The 18,540-nt window shown below is 41.0% G+C and overlaps 1 protein-coding gene across 1 annotated transcript in view; it reads right to left on the minus strand.

Moving 5' to 3' along the window:
• The window catches only part of LOC109057639 (XK-related protein 6), a 45,405-nt gene extending 38,070 nt beyond the window's left edge, over window positions 1-7,335 (minus strand). The window contains exon 1 of the mRNA XM_042746260.1: window positions 6,445-7,335. Within this exon, the coding sequence (XP_042602194.1) occupies window positions 6,445-7,019 (575 nt within the window). The 5' untranslated portion in view covers window positions 7,020-7,335. The remainder of the gene's footprint in view (window positions 1-6,444) is intronic.
• Between the last annotated feature and the right edge of the window lie 11,205 nt (window positions 7,336-18,540).

Here is an 18,540-nt window from a genome sequence, read left to right on the forward strand (position 1 = left end):
ACTGATCTGGATCAAGAAATCTCCACAGCAGGTATCAAGCTCAGATGTAGACAGAAAACTGTTACAAATCCTGCAATAACACAACAGCAATACAGCTGCTCGATTTATCCTGACAGCCTGCAGCAGACTCCTTCTCATCTGAATTATAATCAGAGATTCTTTCTTCCTGGCTGTATAAATAGCACACTTTCATCATGGCTAAATAAATCAGCATTTAACACACTACATCAAGTGCATTTTACATACACTCGTCTCAGTCAGGTCACAAAGAGAGTGAGGTCTTTCTTTGTTTTTTGCATAATGAAAAAATACCAGCAGTCATAGATAGGATTCTATGAATAACAGGATTGCTATGAAAATATTCAATATTTTTCTTTTCTGATTTAATGCCAGATGCTTGTAGAACGTGTAAAACTGCTCACTCTCAGCCGTCTATACGATTTAATACTGTTGTAAGCCGCTCACAGTTCAATCTTGCTTTGCATGTTCTAATTTTAACAATCTCACAGCGAATGAGCAGATTAATGTTTATAAGCTGAGGACAGAGATGGTGACTGTGAGGACAGTCCTAAACCATCCTCTGTCCCACTGACTCTTATAAGCATAGTACAAATAGTTATGTAAGCGGATGAAAGCTGTGTTGAAGAAACAGAATTTCTGATGATCTTTTTGCTATTGGAACCTCAAGGTTTTATTTCTGGATTGTGGATTCCCAAAAATGTGGTACATTGAACAAAACTTTCTACAAACCTGTACGTGTGAGTGTGTGTGTGTGTGTGTGTGTGTGTGTGGAGGGGTAGCTGTGGGTCAGCGTGTGATGGCTAATGGTTAATGGCTGACTGGTGGGCGCACAAGCTGATGGTTGTCTCTCTCTTTCTCAGGCCTCAGGGGACTCATCCGTCTGTCATCACATACACATTGAGTGATAAGATAAGAGATACATGCTACCACTGACTGCCAGCTACAGAGAGAAAAAAAAACATTTAAGCTTTCAGTAGCAAACTATCTGAAAGAATAGAATTCATTTATATAAAAATCTCAAATATATATTTATTTATTAAAAATGTTAAATGTTTAAATGTTAAATGTGTGCGTGTGTGTGTGTTTGTGTAAAATCTATAAACTAATCTCTCTCTCTCTCTCTCTCTCTCTCTCTCTCTCTCTCTATATATATATATATATATATAAAATCATTGATTTTGCATTGATTAAAAAAATATAGTATATTATTTTATTTAAAAAAAGAAGTTTAAGCAGCAATTTTTTTTTTTTTTTCAAAAAGTTTAACAAACTTTAGGCGATATGCGAGTAGCAAGATGAAGACATAATTTTCAAGCACATGATCTGTGAAGAATCAACATGTATCGATATATCGAGCACAGCCCTACAAGCTAAACACAAGAAGACAAAAAAGCACTGGTTGAGAAGCAGTAGTATACATCTAAAAACACACACAAATAAATACATACTGTAGGTCATAATCATAATCGTAAACCCAGCTGGTGTGATCAAACACATTCAGATTATTCATAGCGCTCTGTGGTCCAATCTGTTAACACACTCACAAATTAGTCATTACAATTTACTGCCAAGATGACAGAAACACACATAAATTACCCAGTGGTCTTCACACCAACACGCTAACAAGCGAAAACACTCACCAATTAGTCATAACATTACATTGTGCATTTGGCTTTTGTCAGCTGGACTGATTCCAGCATGACTGCATCATGTCAGTCTCTCCACCCCACTGTCCTTAACACACAAGCTGTGACAATTTATCACACTCACTGGCTTACCTATATTATACACATATGCATGCAAACTCCACAGCAGATCTCTATGATACGCCTGCATATTCTGGCGAGCCTGTGTTTATGTGTGTAAATGAATTCATGGAGTGTGGCTGGTCTTTGAGGAGGCCCAGACTCTCACTGAGAGCGTTCTACAATGCTTGCAAGGTCGCTGTGAATAACAGCCGAGTAGTGTTTACTGTAAGCACATCTGAAGACATGTCAGCAGTGTAACGCATTGATTAGCCCATACTCGCTGCTGGGTCTTCAGTACTCGCTAAACTGTAAGGCTGTTTACTCGTACAAAGCTCTTGAGGAGTCAAAGTGGCATCTTAAGAGGTGCTTAAAAAAACTAGGCACCTCTTTTTACTACCCAGCACTAGAAACCAGGTTATTTGTATCTGTTTGAGTGTTTGTGGGTCAATGACAGAATGCTTGTCCACGATAAAGAAGATGAAAAACACTTTGGAATCCAGTTTAATTGAAGTATTAGAAATCTACTCTTTGGATTTGTGTTGTTTTCATATGGTTTTAAAAAAAAAAACTTTTAGGGCATTTTCAAAAATAGTTATAATTTAATGACTAAAAATGTCATGGTTTAACCGTTTGACATTTGAACAACGTTTAATATACTTTTCGAGGTAAAAAGTATTTTCTACAATTATCATGAAATATTCTTTTATAAATATCTTTAAATATAATGATATTTATATGAAAAAATATATAAAATAATATATATAAAATACATAAAAATGTGTATATATTTTTCTTACATATATGACATACATTTTTTCAGAAGAAATTACATTAATGAACATTTTAATTTACCATAAACACCAGTAGATTCTGCGTTACAAAATTACATAAAGAAAGCAAAAAGCACTCTTAAGTTCAACTAATTGCATTTAATATACATCTAAACTATAACTTTTCTTTTAATTGTGAAAAGCATTCAATTAAGCATCCAAAAATATTAAATTTAGTTTGCACTTAAATATATTATTGTATGTGTATAATTTCCATAATATATCCTCTTTTTAAGTATATGCTAAACTGTATGTCTGTTTCATTAGGGACCACATGACTTTTAAGTAATTACATTTTTTTATCAGGCTTTTTTTTTTTTTTTTTTTGATTATGATATCAGAGGAAAGTGGTAACACCCTGCAATTTTTGAGTTTATGGACCTTAAAAAGTATTAAAATGAATTTTAATTCAGAAAATAAAATTATACAAGAGGTATATTCAAGTCAGACTATTCATGGATTGCATTTTAAATGTTTTTTTTTTATTCATTTAAAAAGCAGACACAAAAATGAGTGTCATACCTTTGATCCTTTGGTTTTTAATGAATAGCTTTCTTGTCATTTACTGTGTGATATTTCCTCAAGACAAGTTGTCGGTGCACTTAAAACCCAATTTAAACTGCCATTCCAAGCACTCAGTCTCAAACATCCACTATATACTGTATAGTAGCTGACTACATATCCTACCTGAGCCCCTGTGAGAGGTGTGACACTGAGAGGGCAAACAGGAGAGAATGGGGACGGTGAGCGTCCTAGAGGTGATGGAGTGTGGAGGGAGGGCTGCTCTAAACGTCACACATAGGGGGGAAAAGTATCCAATAATGGGAAGGCCGACAGATGCTCCAGTTTCCTTGACAGAAATGGAGGTCAAGTGGAGATTTATGTAAAAGGGAAAACAGGCAGCGAGGGAGAGAAAAGGAAAGTGCATATTATGACTTTAACTAGTGGATGGGGAGGACAGAGCAGCAAAGCAATGATTTTCCACAGACAGCAGCATAAAGAAATGAGACAGAGGAAGTGCCTTAAAACAGAAGGGAAGGAGTAGATTAAAGTATTTCCCAGGCATTTTTGTAAAGCTCAAGTAGATCTTCAATCAACACCAAACCATAAATATGTTATTTTTATCTCATGCTCAAAACAATTCTTCATTTATTATATTAATTTAATCTATCATTAAAGACTACAGACATGCTGCAAAATCAAATAAAAAAACTATATACACTACCGGTTAAAAGTTTGGGGTCAGTAAGATTTTTAAAATCAGTCTCTAATGCTCACCAAGGCTGCATTTATTTGATAAAAAAAAACAGTAATGTTGTGAAATATTATTACATTTTAAAGAACTCTTTTTTTAATTTGAATATACTTTTTAAACATAATGTATTCCTGGGATGGCAAAGCTGAATTTCAGCATCATTTCTCCAGTCTTCAGTGTCACATGATCCTTCAGAAATCATTCTAATATGCTGATTTGCCACTTAGGAAACATTTTTTATTATTATCAGCGTTGAAAACAGTTGTGCTTTTATGGAGATTGTAATTTGTGATATATTTATTTCGGAAACCTTCAAAAAATATTTACAGTGATTTTTAATTCTACAAATTAAACAGAGTGATACATGGCATCATGCTGGGAGTAAGAATTCTGAGCTGTACTCGTTTTCACAAAGTTGCCCTAACTAAACGGCCATTTTTATGCCAAGAGCTAAACAAAGCACACAGCAGTGCCCTAGGCTGCTTAATTGACCATCATTTCCCATTTATCTTTCAAGACGCTTGCACTGACTGACTCTCAAGTCAAGACGATTGAGAAAGGCTCGAGGTCTTGGCAGTGGAGCTGCCGCATCAGACTATTTACCAAAGCCAACAAAGACATCATCGGGCTCTCGTGCCAAGCATGAATAAATAAACATCCAATTGAGAAATGCCTCATGCACTTTCTTAAAATGTACAATTTCTAAAGTCGTTGGCAAAAGGATCTGCCCAACAGTCAGGAGCTGATGCAAAAACAGTTTTTTTTGTTTACAAATAGAAATTAGGTTTGGTGTGACTTGGTGTGAAAATCATCAGTTCAGTTTGAAAGGTGAAGTCAGTGTGGCCTCAGAAGTTTCTGGGTAGAAATCAATAAGAATTGGTGGATGCAATAATATGTGCATTAAAATATGAATATGCACACAGGTACAGTAGTAGTTCAGTGTATGTCTAAGTATAAATCTAAATACGAGTACCTTATTCACACAGTCATAAAAAGGAGCTTCTTTGATGTTGACTTCTAACCCATTTCCACCAGCACTTTAAAGCTAGGCTGCTCTTTTTTAAGATGATTCACCGCTGAGCATTCTACCTCAAAACTGCCTTTCCATTATATTTAGGTCTTGCATTCATTGCACAATGAAGCATTAACTGTTTTGTGTTACCAGGAGTGCCTGAGTCACATCTTTAAAGAGCCAAAAAATATATATTAAAAAAAAAAATTCCAACAAAAGACCAGATAGCTAAACACTGCATTTTTCACTTTAGCTGTAGCCTATACAAATATTTGTACTGAATTTAATGAAGATCTTAATTCTTGACATTTGAATTGTGTAATACTTTGACCTATGATAAACCAAAAAGTAAATGTTAATCGCAATGAATAGATGTCTTGGTGCCCGTAGCAACCCAAAAAAAGAAATAGCTGCACAGTTCTCTGCATTTTTTTTTTTTTTTCATTTTTAAACTTTATGAATCTGACACTTGTTACTGTGGCATTATGGGATAGTTCAGGGTTGTTGTTCGCCTGAATATTCAAATATTAGTCACTCGGGTGTTGTTCGCCTGAATATTCAATTTTCTTAATATTCTAAACGGACGCACGAGAAGAAAAGCTTTTAACTCGCATCTGGTTGCATAGCAACGGCAGAAAATCAGCGTCAGAATTCTACGAGTTCAGTTCTAGATCCCAGAGATCCCTGAACCTTCTTAGCCTACTGTATAATAAATATTACAATACATATTTATAAACTATAAATCAACTTAAAACCTATAGTCAATGCAGAGTATTATTTAACGTATCGTAATATACAACATTAGCGTTTCATTTGGCTTGTAAGAAAGACTTAGCCTAACTACATTTATTTTGGTAGATACATCCAGACGGCCGTATCGTGACTATATGAAAGATGAGAAGGAATTTATTTTGCACACACGTAGAGAGAGTGCGCGCGCTCGCGTGAGATGCTGTAGCACCTTTAAAGCGATGACATCATGACAATTGTGAGCCACTGATGACAGAGAGCCTCATCTTTAAGCAATAATCACACCGTGTAAAGAGGAGAAAACACGAACACGAGCAGACATGAATAATAAATGGAATCGAAATCAAGCTAAATCGTCCGGCTAAACTGAAACGTGAATGCGGCCACTGCGTCTGTCTGCTGCAGAAAGAAAAAAAACTGTCGCATCATTTCTAGTGGATCAGACATTAAGTACTATGTTACGCACGCGTCAGAACTATTCCTCACTTGAGAGAGCACACACTGTACTGACTGCATTAAAACGCACTGCACCTGTGATGATAAAAAGCGAAGGATCAAAGAACGCAAATTGTGTCAATGATACCGAGCGCAGGAAGGCGGGATGTCGTTCCTGAGGGACGCACGGGGAGCCTGAGAAACCCGATGCCCGTCTCGCCAGTGGTCTCAGAGAGTTGAGCAGAATGAATCCTCAGATGCACTGTGAGACTCACCTCAGTAACGCACTGTACTTTCGGCGCACACTGCTGCCACGGATCTCACCATGTTCATTGAGAGAAACGCGCACACTTAGAACGAGACTCTGGTTACACCGGGCTACGGGACGCTTACCTCCACACTTGTCCCATCTGAAGGATGTGTATGAGCGTCTGCCAGACCCACACAGACACGCGACAGCATCTGGCCCTGCCGTGCACCCCTGGGCCCAGGCTGCAGCTGAGACCCTCCACGGAGCCTAAGCCGCCCCCCGTGTAATCCTGCACGAACCACCTGAAGCTCAGGATCTGGACCAGCACCGACGGCACCAGCACGAAGAACAGTGTGAGTCCGAACCAGAGGTAGTCTTGCTTGACGTAGTAGTCGAGCGCGAGCCACAAGTCAGTGCCCACGTCCCAGAAGAAGACGAGGAGCGCGAGGACGATCCACAGGCAGTCCAACCACAGGCGCTTCTCGTAAGGTGGCCGCCTGGCGTGAAGTGGCCGCCTGACGTCTCTCCCCTTGCCCAGAAGGTAACGCAGACAGGCGCTCCGGCAGCCCCAGTAGCACGACGAGGTGTTGCAGCAGTGGCAGATGTGGAAGGAGCTGCCCTGCCGCGAGTCGTCCTCGCAGCTCCCCACCGTCTCGTCCAGGTTGTGCAGCTGGGCGAAACCGGTGACGACCCCCCGACCGTCGGATTTCGCTGCCATCTTGCTCTCCGAAGCGCACACCTCCGGTTTCCGAGGCTCGTGACGTCACTTCCCCGACACCTGTTTCTCCAGAGTACCCCTAATGATTTAGCCATGGACTTGTGGGGTGAGGCCGAGCATCTTCCTGCGGCGCCGCGGACGGCGAAGTCAGCGCTGATCTGGTCCTCGAGCCGGCACGGTTCAGAGACGAACTCCTGGAAGCCGCTTCTTGTCACCTGCGCATTGTGTTTGGGAGCGAGCGCGGGACTGTTCCCTGAGACACCCGCCGCCGCTGACTGGATGTCTCGACTGAAGAGAGACGCGGATCCGTACTCATCTAGGATGCCACCTAGTGCTCGGTTCGCACCTCGGGACCGCTGAGTGATGTAATGCTGTAGGAGTGAGCACGCCGCTCGCGCTCTTAACCCTCTCGGACATCAGAAGATGCTGCTCACGTGGAAATCTGCTGGTGGAACAACACTCTCACGTACATAGTCTACTCTCGCAGGATGCTTCTCATCTCCCCCCCCCCCACCCACCCATCAATAAACAAACAAAAACAACAAAAATAAATAAATAAACACATTTAAATGAGATTTCAACAAGATCCACTCACGAAATGAGAGAGCAAAGAAATGTAAGCGTCAAGCGCGACGTGTTTGCGGTCAGGTGCGCATCTGTGCTGTCCTGCTTGTGACAAACAACTCTCTTCTGTGAAAACTAGGAAAGCTCAGTACATTGTAAACTTAACAGTCTCTCCCTGGATGGAAGTAGCAATAAAGGTAGAGTACATCTGTAAAATGAGGCGCGGAAAATATTGGTGCGACAAGACAAGTGTCCTTATGGGAACGCGCGCAGTTGGGACTATTTGCACCCAGCTACCTCTTCCTTATTCCTTTGCGAGTGTGTTGTGAAGGGATGGATTGATTGATTGAGTTTGTTTGTTGTAGCTACTGTTTAAAATCCTTGAATCTATCTTGGCATTCAGCATTCAAATATTTCTGATTAATGACACATACATTTTTCAATATTGCAATTTGCAATAATATGCAATTTACTGAATATTATTTGTAAATTTTAATGTCAAAATGAAATCGATTTTGCAAATACCTGCATTTTAATGCTTTAAATTATTTAAATAATTTAATTTAAATTAGGTCAAGTCTGCTATTTAAAAAAAAAGTTTTGGATTTTGGATTTCTTTTTATTTATTTATTTATTTATTTATTTATTTGAGGATGGAATTTCATTATTTAGAATAAATTCTCTTTCAACTGCGACTTTTTTCTCTGCATTGATCTCCCCCCTGGCTCAAACTGTATTCCCCAACAGCCCACATTCACATGGGATACCATTTATTAGACTCATAAATTCCGCCTTTATTCTTTAAAAACCCTCATCAGCATCCGATCTGCACTCTGATCTATTTCTCAGTGCCTTGACTCAGGTTTCCTCCAGGTATCAATCAAACTAAAAAAAAGAGCAAGCGATGGAGAAAGAAATCTTCAATCTTTGCCAAAAGCATTGCTGTTATCCTAAGAAAAAACTTACCACATAGCACTTGAGCTCTGATTACAAAGCGAAGTGTGCTTTGTCTGCCAGAAAAACAGTGCACAATGCAGTCCTGGCGTTCAGTGCCACCTCTATAGGACTCTGTCTCACCCTCCCACAAGCCATCGTAAATCCTCAACACCTGTGGAAGTGCCAGGGAAGCATTACGAAGATTAAGACAGTGCCACTGTTACATTAATTAGATGATCTCACACTTACAGACCCACTGGTTGCCAATAGGCTTAGATTGTAACATAAGGCACATGCATGGCAGCATTACAATAATCATAATTTTTATTACAGCAATCCTTGTTAATTAATTAAAAGATGTATGAGAGAATGACATTTCTCTGCCAACCCTTCCCATTTGGTTTCAATTGCAATAGTCATTTGATGTGAATTACATGAAAGTACTGGAAAGTGTTCCTGTGGCTTAGTGGTAGAGCATTGCGTTGTGGGTTTGATTACCAGGGAACACATGCTAGGTAAAAAATGTCAGCCTGAATGCACTGTAAGTCGCTTTGGATAAAAGCGTCTGCTAAATGCATAAATGTAAATGTAAGATTTTCAGAGAATGTGTGCACTGCTGCCTCATCTGGCATTCATTAATGGTTCCCGTACCTAAGGAAATGTTTGGAAATCATTCTTAAATGCAGTGACTTTAAATTTGCACAGTGCTGCAGGTCTGGTATGAAGTTCTTCAAATTAACACAGACTCTCTTCTGGGGCTCAGAGCCGAGGAAACTTCACAGAAATGTTTGATGAGCAGCATAAGCTGGAATACGCTTCTCAGCTAATAATGTAGAAAAAAAAAACCTACTATCAAAGTGGCCTGAAGCTAAGAGAAACAGTCTTAGATTCAGTGTCATGCGTGTGTAATTGGTGTCAGGCACAATGATAACAAACAGACAATTATTCCATATAATTCCATTTGAAAAAAACAGGTCTTCACAGATCATTTTAAAACCTTTGTGCATCCATGAAAAGGACTGATATTCTCTGCTTGCAATGCAGTATACTAATATTGGAATCAAGATATCACAGAAAGAAAAACAACCCATATCATCAGGATTATGAGAGAATTTTTATTTTATTTCATGTTAAAGAAAAATTCAAATTTGCTGAATTTTTATTGATCCTCAGGGCATAAGTTTGTTCTTTCAAAGGAACAGATTTGGAGATATTTAGCATTACATCACTTGCTCACCAGTGAATCCTCTGCAGTGAATGGGTGCCGTCAGAATGAGAGTCCAAACAGCAGAGGAAAACATCAAATTAATCCACAAGTAATCCTCATGACTCCAGTTCATCAGTTAATGTCTTAGGAAATGAAAAGCTGCTTGTTTGTAAGAAACAAATAATTTCATAATCCATAATACTGTTTCCTTGTCCATCTTCTGTTGTCCTCTAAACATCAAAATCCACAGACATATTTGTTTAGAACCGTGTTGGAACTGTAAACAGGGCTTTGACTGTGCACATTTCTCTCCTGATTGAGACAAGATGACTTTTTCGGCTGGAGAAAGCATTAATTGTAAAGACATTAATTGATGGACTGGAGTAGAGTGGTGTGGATTACTTGTGGATTATGTGTTTTTATCAGCTGTTTGGACTCTCATTCTGATAGCACCCATTCACTGCAGAGGATCCATGGGTGAGGAATGAAATGCTAAATTTCTCCAGATCTGTTCTGATACTATAACATGAGATGAAAATGTATGCTTATGAGTGCTTGGCTTCATACACACCGCTTAAGTTACATATGCAAAAATATCAGCTCTCAGTCAGGGGAGTGTGTTTTTTACCACAAACGGCATACATTTTTAATGAGAGCAAATGGAGCCGCATATTTTTGGGGGGAGTGTGGGGTTCATGGCACACATGTAACTCAAGTTAAATAATGCAGTGACTGTAATCGCTCACGGCGCTTAAGAGACACCAGACACTTATCTTCCTCCTCAACAGGAGGCCACTCTGCTCCCAGCAGGATTCTGCTAAGACTACAGCAGGAGCCGTGCTGTGAATTCATACAGGTGTACACATACACACTTCACTGAAGAATTATCTTCATATAAATCAACACCAGTGTTGGGTAAGTCACTCTAAAAAAGTAATTAATTACTAATTACTAATTACATCTTCAACAGTGTAATTAGATTACTGTACAAATTACTCTCTCCATTACTAATTACTTTCTAAATCTCAACCTCGACAAGTTAATGATACAGGGATAGACATGAAACATATCATTTAATTATTTCACATAAATAATAGATAACTAACTAAATAAATGATTGTGGTCACACTTTAGATTAGAGTCCAATTCTCACTATTAACTAACTATTACTATGACTTTTGCCTTAATATACTCCAATTACAGCTTATTAATGCTTTGTAAAGTAGTTGTTAAGTTTAAGTATTGGGTAGAATTAAGGATTTAGAATAAGGTCTTGCAGAATAAGACATTAATATGTGTGTTTTTTTAAGTAATAATAAACAGCCAATATCCCAGTAATATTCATGCTATTACCAACTAGTTAAAAGTGAGAACTGGACACTTAAGCGTTACCAATATTCCAATTAAAGTATTTAAAGTGAGAACGGTACATAAAAGCATGCATTTTAAGGTTAGACTTTCATTTTTTATGTTAAATCCACTATTCTAAAAAAAAATGCTGGGTTAAATACAATCCAGTGCTGGGTGAAATATGGACAAACCCAGCAATTGCAAAAATCTTTCACATACAATTTAATCTTTGCATTATTTTCAATATATAACTCTATATACAGTATAATATCTTATAATTCTATATAATATCACAATATAAGGTTCTTGAAATGTTATAATGCAGTACAATAATGGAACCAAGATTATCACAGAAATAAAAACAATATAAATAGGGCCATGAGGGAAAAATAAATAATAATTTATTTATTTATTTCCCCATAAAACTATTGTGAAATAGTAGTACAGCTTTAAAATATTAAGCCTATATATATATATATATATATATATATATATACTTCACTGCATTAGATTATTTCAGGATGCAAGACTCAGATCCGTTAAATTGCTTTGCCATGAAATTAATGATTTTTTATACTAATTGCCAAAAATTGTGATGTCAGCAGAGCTCTTAATACATCCTTAAATAATAACAATAACAATCAACACTTGTCTATTTCCTGGAATACGTTCCAGAACTGTTTGTTCAGTTCCTCAAGTGCACAGTCCACAGTTCGTCTTGTGAAAATAAACAGTCCTGATTGTGTAAATTACATAAATGTTTCCTTATCAAGCGTTTTAAATTTGGTTTATTTACCAAACATACTACAGATATAAATCATACTATTGGTCTAACAAGCTACAGGTTTTTTTTTTTTTTTTTTTTTTTTTTTTTTTTTACGGTTGTGAAACTAATATATTTGCAAGCAACAAATAAAATTATAAGTTTCATTCAATCCAGTAAATCCATTTTTGACACTACATGCCATTACAAACATGTTCTACATCTCTTGTGTATAACATTGTTTATCTTTTGTCTTGTATTTGGTGTTTTTATCCCCTCAATCCTGCTTCCACAGCAATGGCAAGTTGGTTTATGGTTAGTTTATGTTGGTCTAGTTGGCCAATATAGCCTTGTTCCTCACGGAAGTTTTATGCTCATATACTTTATAAACCTGTAGAGAACACAAAATCATGTTTATGTAATTATATTATATTTGGTAACGTGTAACAAGGTGTCCTTGTTACACGTTACTACTATAATAACAATAAAATATGCATAATTACATGCAAGTAACCCGAAGCCAAACCCTAACCCTAACCCTAACCGTATATAGTAAGTGTAGTTAATTAATATTACTCACTGTAACAAGTGTTGTGGGATGAAGGGGAAATAGGGAGATGTTCCTTTAATGTCGCAAGGACGTAAATTGTAGTATGAGTGGGAGGGAATCTTGGGTAATGTAGTCCGGAACACGCATGGTGGTGTGTACAGCCTGGAATAGAGCGGATATGTTGTTTTTCCTTGTTTTTCCTGTTTTATTCATTAGAGAAACACTGAGTATGTGTGTTCACTGCAACATTGTGGGTCATGTGGATGCATGCCGGAGAGATCAATAAAGCAGCACACTCAGGACACTTTGTATAACTCGTCATTTGCACGGATTTGAGCAACTGGTAAACTGTTACGCACACACACATACGGCTGCTGAGACGGAGAGCGCCGAAGTGAAAAACATAACATTGGGGGCATCGTCCGGGATCTTGTTCGTCGCATTTGGTGAGTTATATGGACAATCTGAATTGTAAACTGAAACAGATGTTATCAGAGAGGGAGAGCAACATGACGGATTCTGGTGAAAGAGTTGGGATGACGAGAAAAAATACTCTCAGACAAATAAGAGCAGTCAATTGAACCATGCTATGTCTGTAATGACGGAGAATGAGGAAAAACGGACGCACATCTCATTCGCGGATTGGTTAAATGAATTGGAAGTTAAAGTGTCCAATAGTGGAAGTAAAAATAATCCGTTCAAGCAAAGTTTTGTTCCTTGCCCTCAATCAGCTACAGTTAACGGACCTGCGCGTTGCTTTGAGCCGGGAATACCACCACAGATTATGAGTGAAACCAACCCTTTCAAAAGTGTTGTGGAAAGTGAGTTTACATGTGACAGTAGAATTGACACACCATGTTACATACAGAGCACGCCAGCAAATCTGAACTACTACCCACAAACTGTGTACAAAGACCTAACTGCTAAACCAATGTCACCAATTAATCGCTTTCCACATGAGAGTGGTACAGTCCAGCATAGCGTTCCAGAGGCTGAAAATAAAACTGCTTATATGAATGCTGATGAGAGTTGTTTTCCTGAGTTTATAAGACATCGCCTGCAGGGAAGAAAAACCACGTCAGGCATGTTATGATCTATCATCTGACAGTGGAGAGGAATGCAGTACCCCAAGAGAAAGAATTCCTACTCTCCGACCAGGTCAGTTTGATGGATCAATGTCATGGAGAGAGTTCTTAAATCGGTTTGAGGATTGTGCCAGAGCTAATCACTGGTCTGAAAGGACAATGACTGTGCAGATGAGGTTTTGTTTGGTCGGAGCAGCAGGTGCAGTGATACATAAAAACCCCAGGTCGGGTAGATGGGATTATGCTCGCATTGTGGAGGAAATGGATGCCGCGTACGGCCCGTCATCTGAGCACGCAGCTGCCATTGGAATAGAGCTGAGGCAGAGGGTCCGCAAGGCAGGTGAGCCGCTACATGTGTTAAGAGATGATATCTATGAAAAAGTCTCCATTGTCTATGCAGATCGCTCTGAAAGAGAGCAGGACTCCATCAGCGTTGAAGTGTTCACTAACGCCATGGGGGACGCTGACATTGTGCAAAGACTGCTGGAAGAGCGCCCACGTACACTGTGTCGTGCTTACGATATTGCTCATAGATATGAGACCACACGACGAACTGCCACTAGTGTAACACAACTCATGCAGTCGGCCACAAGGCCAATGGAACGGAGAGCCAGAGCAGCAGCAGTCTGTGAATGCCCCGAACCGAGTGAAAGTGAAGGAGAGGGTTCGGTGTCGCCACACTCTGATCAGAGACAGAAAACATTCAGAATGGAATCTAAACCGCGCCAATTAAGATTCAATAAACGAGGGAAAATTAATTGGGAAGAGATCGTATGCCACAACTGCCAAGGCATTGGACACATGAGACGGAACTGCCCTTCACCCAGGCTCGATCTGCCTCGTGTAGCTCCAGTACTACACCATTGTGCTGACATCCAACCTACCTCCACCATTCTCCAGGTAAAGGGCGCTGGTCCTGAGATGTGTATACACACATTGTTATACAGCATGGAGCTATGTGCTCTCTTGGACAGTGGAGCGAGAAGGAATGTGCTACCCCGTCACTGCTATGAGACTATTCATGAAGGAGTTCGACCCCCACTTGAACTATCGACAGTACAGGCTCTGCAAGGAATAGGTCCTATAAATGTGAATGTTCTTGGGGAAGTCCACGTGCCGATACAGGTTGGAACACACACAGTCAGCGTTAACTTCATTGTGGCCGATGTAACCGAGGACACAGAAACCATTCTTGGACATCCGTTCCTGGAACAAGCCCGAGCACGTCTCGACTTTGGCAGTCAGAAAATTGTACTGTTCGGTGAGCAGATACCTTACTTTAATCCCAAAAACAAATCCAGGGTCCACATTGTTAGAATAGCACCCACCGCTGTTCTGGAAGCAGGACGTGAATATATCGTGCCAGGAAATGCACATTTCCGAGAGCATGTGCAGGGCAATGTGTTACTGAGTCCAACAAAAGGGTTTATGGAGAAACACAGAGTGTTGGTGGCACGGATTGTAGTTGACGCTCAACCCAATAAACAGATTCCAATAAGACTGTATAACCCAGGCACCATTGCCGTGCAAGTAAGGAAGGGGGCCATTGCCGGGTTTCTACAACCTGCAAATGTCGTAAAGGTTGCCAATTCCGAGCTGCCAACTGCGAGCCCAACCACTACAACTGTTCCAAGTCATTTACAGTCTTTATATGCTGAGAGTATAGTGCATCTGGGGAAGTCGGATCAAGAAGAGCTAGCAGAACTCCTAAGCACTTATGGTGATGTTTTCTCAGCTGGACCGATGGACCTGGGTCGCACAAACCTGGTGCAACATGACATCCAAACACGACCATGTCCACATCCAAAAAAACCAGCCCTGAAGAATGGCCTTTGAGAAACAGCACAGTGCAGACGAACAGATCCAGCAAAACCTTGACACTGGTTTAGCTGCCCCTAGCCATAGCAGCTGGGCTTCGCCAATTGTTATGGTTCGGAAGAAAGATCAGACATACAGACTGTGTGTGGACTATAGAATCCTGAATGAACGCACTATCAAAGATGCTTATCCCCTTCCGCGAATCCAGGATACTCTGGACACTCTGTCTATGGCGAAATGGTTTAAGCACCCTGGATCTAGCTTCAGGCTATTGGCAGGTGGAGTTAACTCCAAGGGCACGGCAGGCTGCTGCGTTCTGCAGCAGGAAGGGGTTATTTGAATGGAATGTGATGCCATTTGGGCTGTGCAACGCCCCAGCGACATTCCAGCGCTTAATGGATCGTGTCCTGGCTGGATTACAATGGGAAATTTGCTTAGTCTATTTGGACGACATAATTGTTCTGGGGAAGGATGCCAAGGAAATGATCCAAAGACTAGCGCAGGTATTTGAAAGGTTGCGCCAGGCCAACCTCAAGTTGAAACCTGCCAAGTGCTGCCTCTTCCGCCGCCAGGTGATTTATCTGGGTCATGTAGTTTCAGAGGAGGGCATCGGCACTGATCCTCAGAAGGTGGAAAAGATTCGAGAATGGCCGCAGCCTACAAGTGTTAATGAAATCCGACAATTCGTTGGTTTAGCATCTTACTACCGGCGCTTTGTCAGAGATTTTGCCACCGTGGCCAAGCCCCTTCATGATCTGTTGCGAAAGAATGCCAGATTTCAATGGACCCCTGAAAGTAATCAAGCATTTGAAAAACTGAAAGAGCTACTCACCACCACTCCGGTTCTGGGGTATCCTATGGATCATGGCGACCTCATTCTCGATACGGATGCCAGCAATTTTGGAATCGGAGCTGTGTTATCCCAACTCCAACATGGCAAGGAACGCGTACTAGCCTATGGCAGTCGAGGATTGACACTAACGGAGCGAAATTACTGCACCACACGGAGAGAGTTGTTGGCTGTAGTGGAGTTCTCAGCACATTTCCGTCAATATCTTTTGGGCAGACCTTTTGTCGTGCGGACAGATCATAGTAGTCTGCAGTGGCTGATAAACATGAAAGAACCAGAAGGACAGTTGGCTCGGTGGTTGGAAAAGCTTGGAGAGTATGATTTCAAGGTTGTGCATCGGCCTGGGCGCCAACATGAAAATGCAGATGTGCTATCCAGGAGGCCATGTCGTTCAAATTGTGCCTGCAGCCTTAACGAACCTTCTTCCAGTAGCCCTCAGGTTTGTCATCAGGCAGTTCAGTGTGATTTTGACATCGGACCTGGAAATGATGGAACTGGAAATGCTAATCCTGAGTTCTGTTCAGTGGGGGTAGTGCAGCCTGTCATGACGGCAAGTACTGCTTCATTTCTAGGGTGGACTGCTGAGGAACTTCGCTCCACTCAGGCAACTGACAGCGATATTGCCCCAATCAAAAGGTGGATCGAGGAAGGTGGGGAACGGCCTCCCTGGGGTGATGTCTTGCCTTATGGACCGGCGACTAAAGCTTACTGGAGCCAGTGGAATAGATTGTATCTAAAAGACGGCACCCTGGTAAGGCGTTTCTACCTGATGGAGGGCCCTGAGTTTTATCCTCAAGTTATCTTGCCAAAAGTCTTTCGGAAGGATGTTATGCATCAGATGCACGATGGACCAGTGGGTGGACACTTTGGGGTGGAGCGGACGCTGTCCCGATTACAGTCACGGTATTACTGGTACCAGATGCGGGAGGATGTTACACTCTGGTGTCGCACGTGTGCCAGCTGTGCTGCAAAGGCTCGACCCACAAAGACCCCGCAAGCGCCAATGGGCACTGTTCGGGTGGGGGCTCCCATGGAAAGGATTGCTGTTGATTTAATGGGCCCCATGAATGAAACATAACGATTCAACCGTTATATTCTTGTGGTGCAGGACTATTTCACTAAGTGGGTGGAAGCCTACCCCCTGCCAAATGACCAGGCGGTCACTGTTGCAGAGGTTATAGTTACTGAATGGGTCTGTCGCTACGGAGCACCATCAACACTGCATAGTGACCAAGGCTCTAACTTCCAATCTTGTGTTTTTCCAAGCGATGTGTGAATTATTAGGAATTGAGAAGACTCGAACGACACCTTTCCGACCCCAGTCGGATGGACAAGTGGAGCGGTTTAACGCCACCCTCCAGAAAATACTGGCTACCACTTCAGAGCGGTGTCACTGGGACTGGGATCTCATGGTTCCCATGGCTGTGATGGCTTACCGAGCTACCAAGCATAGCTCCACTGGTTTCACCCCAAACATGATGCTTTTCGGCCGGGAGTTGACGGAGCCTGCTGATCTAGTTGTAGGGCTGCCTTTTAGTGAAACCTCAGCTCCCACTCCCCCACAATATGTTGCTGAAATGAGAGAAAGGTTGGGGTTGGCACATCAAATTGCCAGAGAGCAACTGGGTCGTTCTGTTGAACGTGCCAAAAAGCAATATGACAAGAATGTGGCGAGGACACATTATAAGGTCGGTGATGCTGTGTGGTACCTCATAAAAGGGACTAAAAGGGTGCAAAATAAGATCAGGAAGTTCCTACCTGCGTATGAGGGTCCTTACTTCATTCTAGGACACTTGGATGATATGGTGTATCGAATTCAGAAAGGTCCAAAGACAAAAGTGAAGGTCGTTCATCACGATAAGCTCAAGCCGTATCATTCCCGACAACCCCTGGAAAATAGCTGGGTGTTTAAAAGTTTGGAAGCCTGGCAACCCCAGGAGGTTCCTACTCCCAGTCTTGGAGTTAACTTTAGTGACCTTGACCTTGGCCTCACTCACCTCTTTGCAGAGGAACCTGTAAATGACAGCGGCATGGAACAGGTGCCTGTACTTGATGTGCCAATGACTAAACAGGAGGATAGAAATGTGCAGTGCGGAGAAGGTAGCACGGTGCAACCAAGTCAACCATTGACTGTTAACGGCCAACTCGGGGGTAGGCCACAACGAGTTAAGAGACCACCAAAGTGGTTTGGTGACTGGACAGACTGATGCTCGAGGAAAAGAGACTTTTACAAACACACCAACTGTTCTACTGTTAAAAGAGAGTTAATGTTGTATTAATGTTTTTTTTTTACTTTCTATGTTGACCCATGTGGATGTTATTTGTTGTGCCTATGGGTGAGTTTTTATCAATTACAAGGTATTATTAGTGTTGCTATTGTGTGTAAATGCTCAGCTGC

The sequence above is a fragment of the Cyprinus carpio genome, chromosome B20 (assembly GCF_018340385.1).
Source record: "Cyprinus carpio isolate SPL01 chromosome B20, ASM1834038v1, whole genome shotgun sequence".
NCBI lineage: Eukaryota > Metazoa > Chordata > Actinopteri > Cypriniformes > Cyprinidae > Cyprinus > Cyprinus carpio.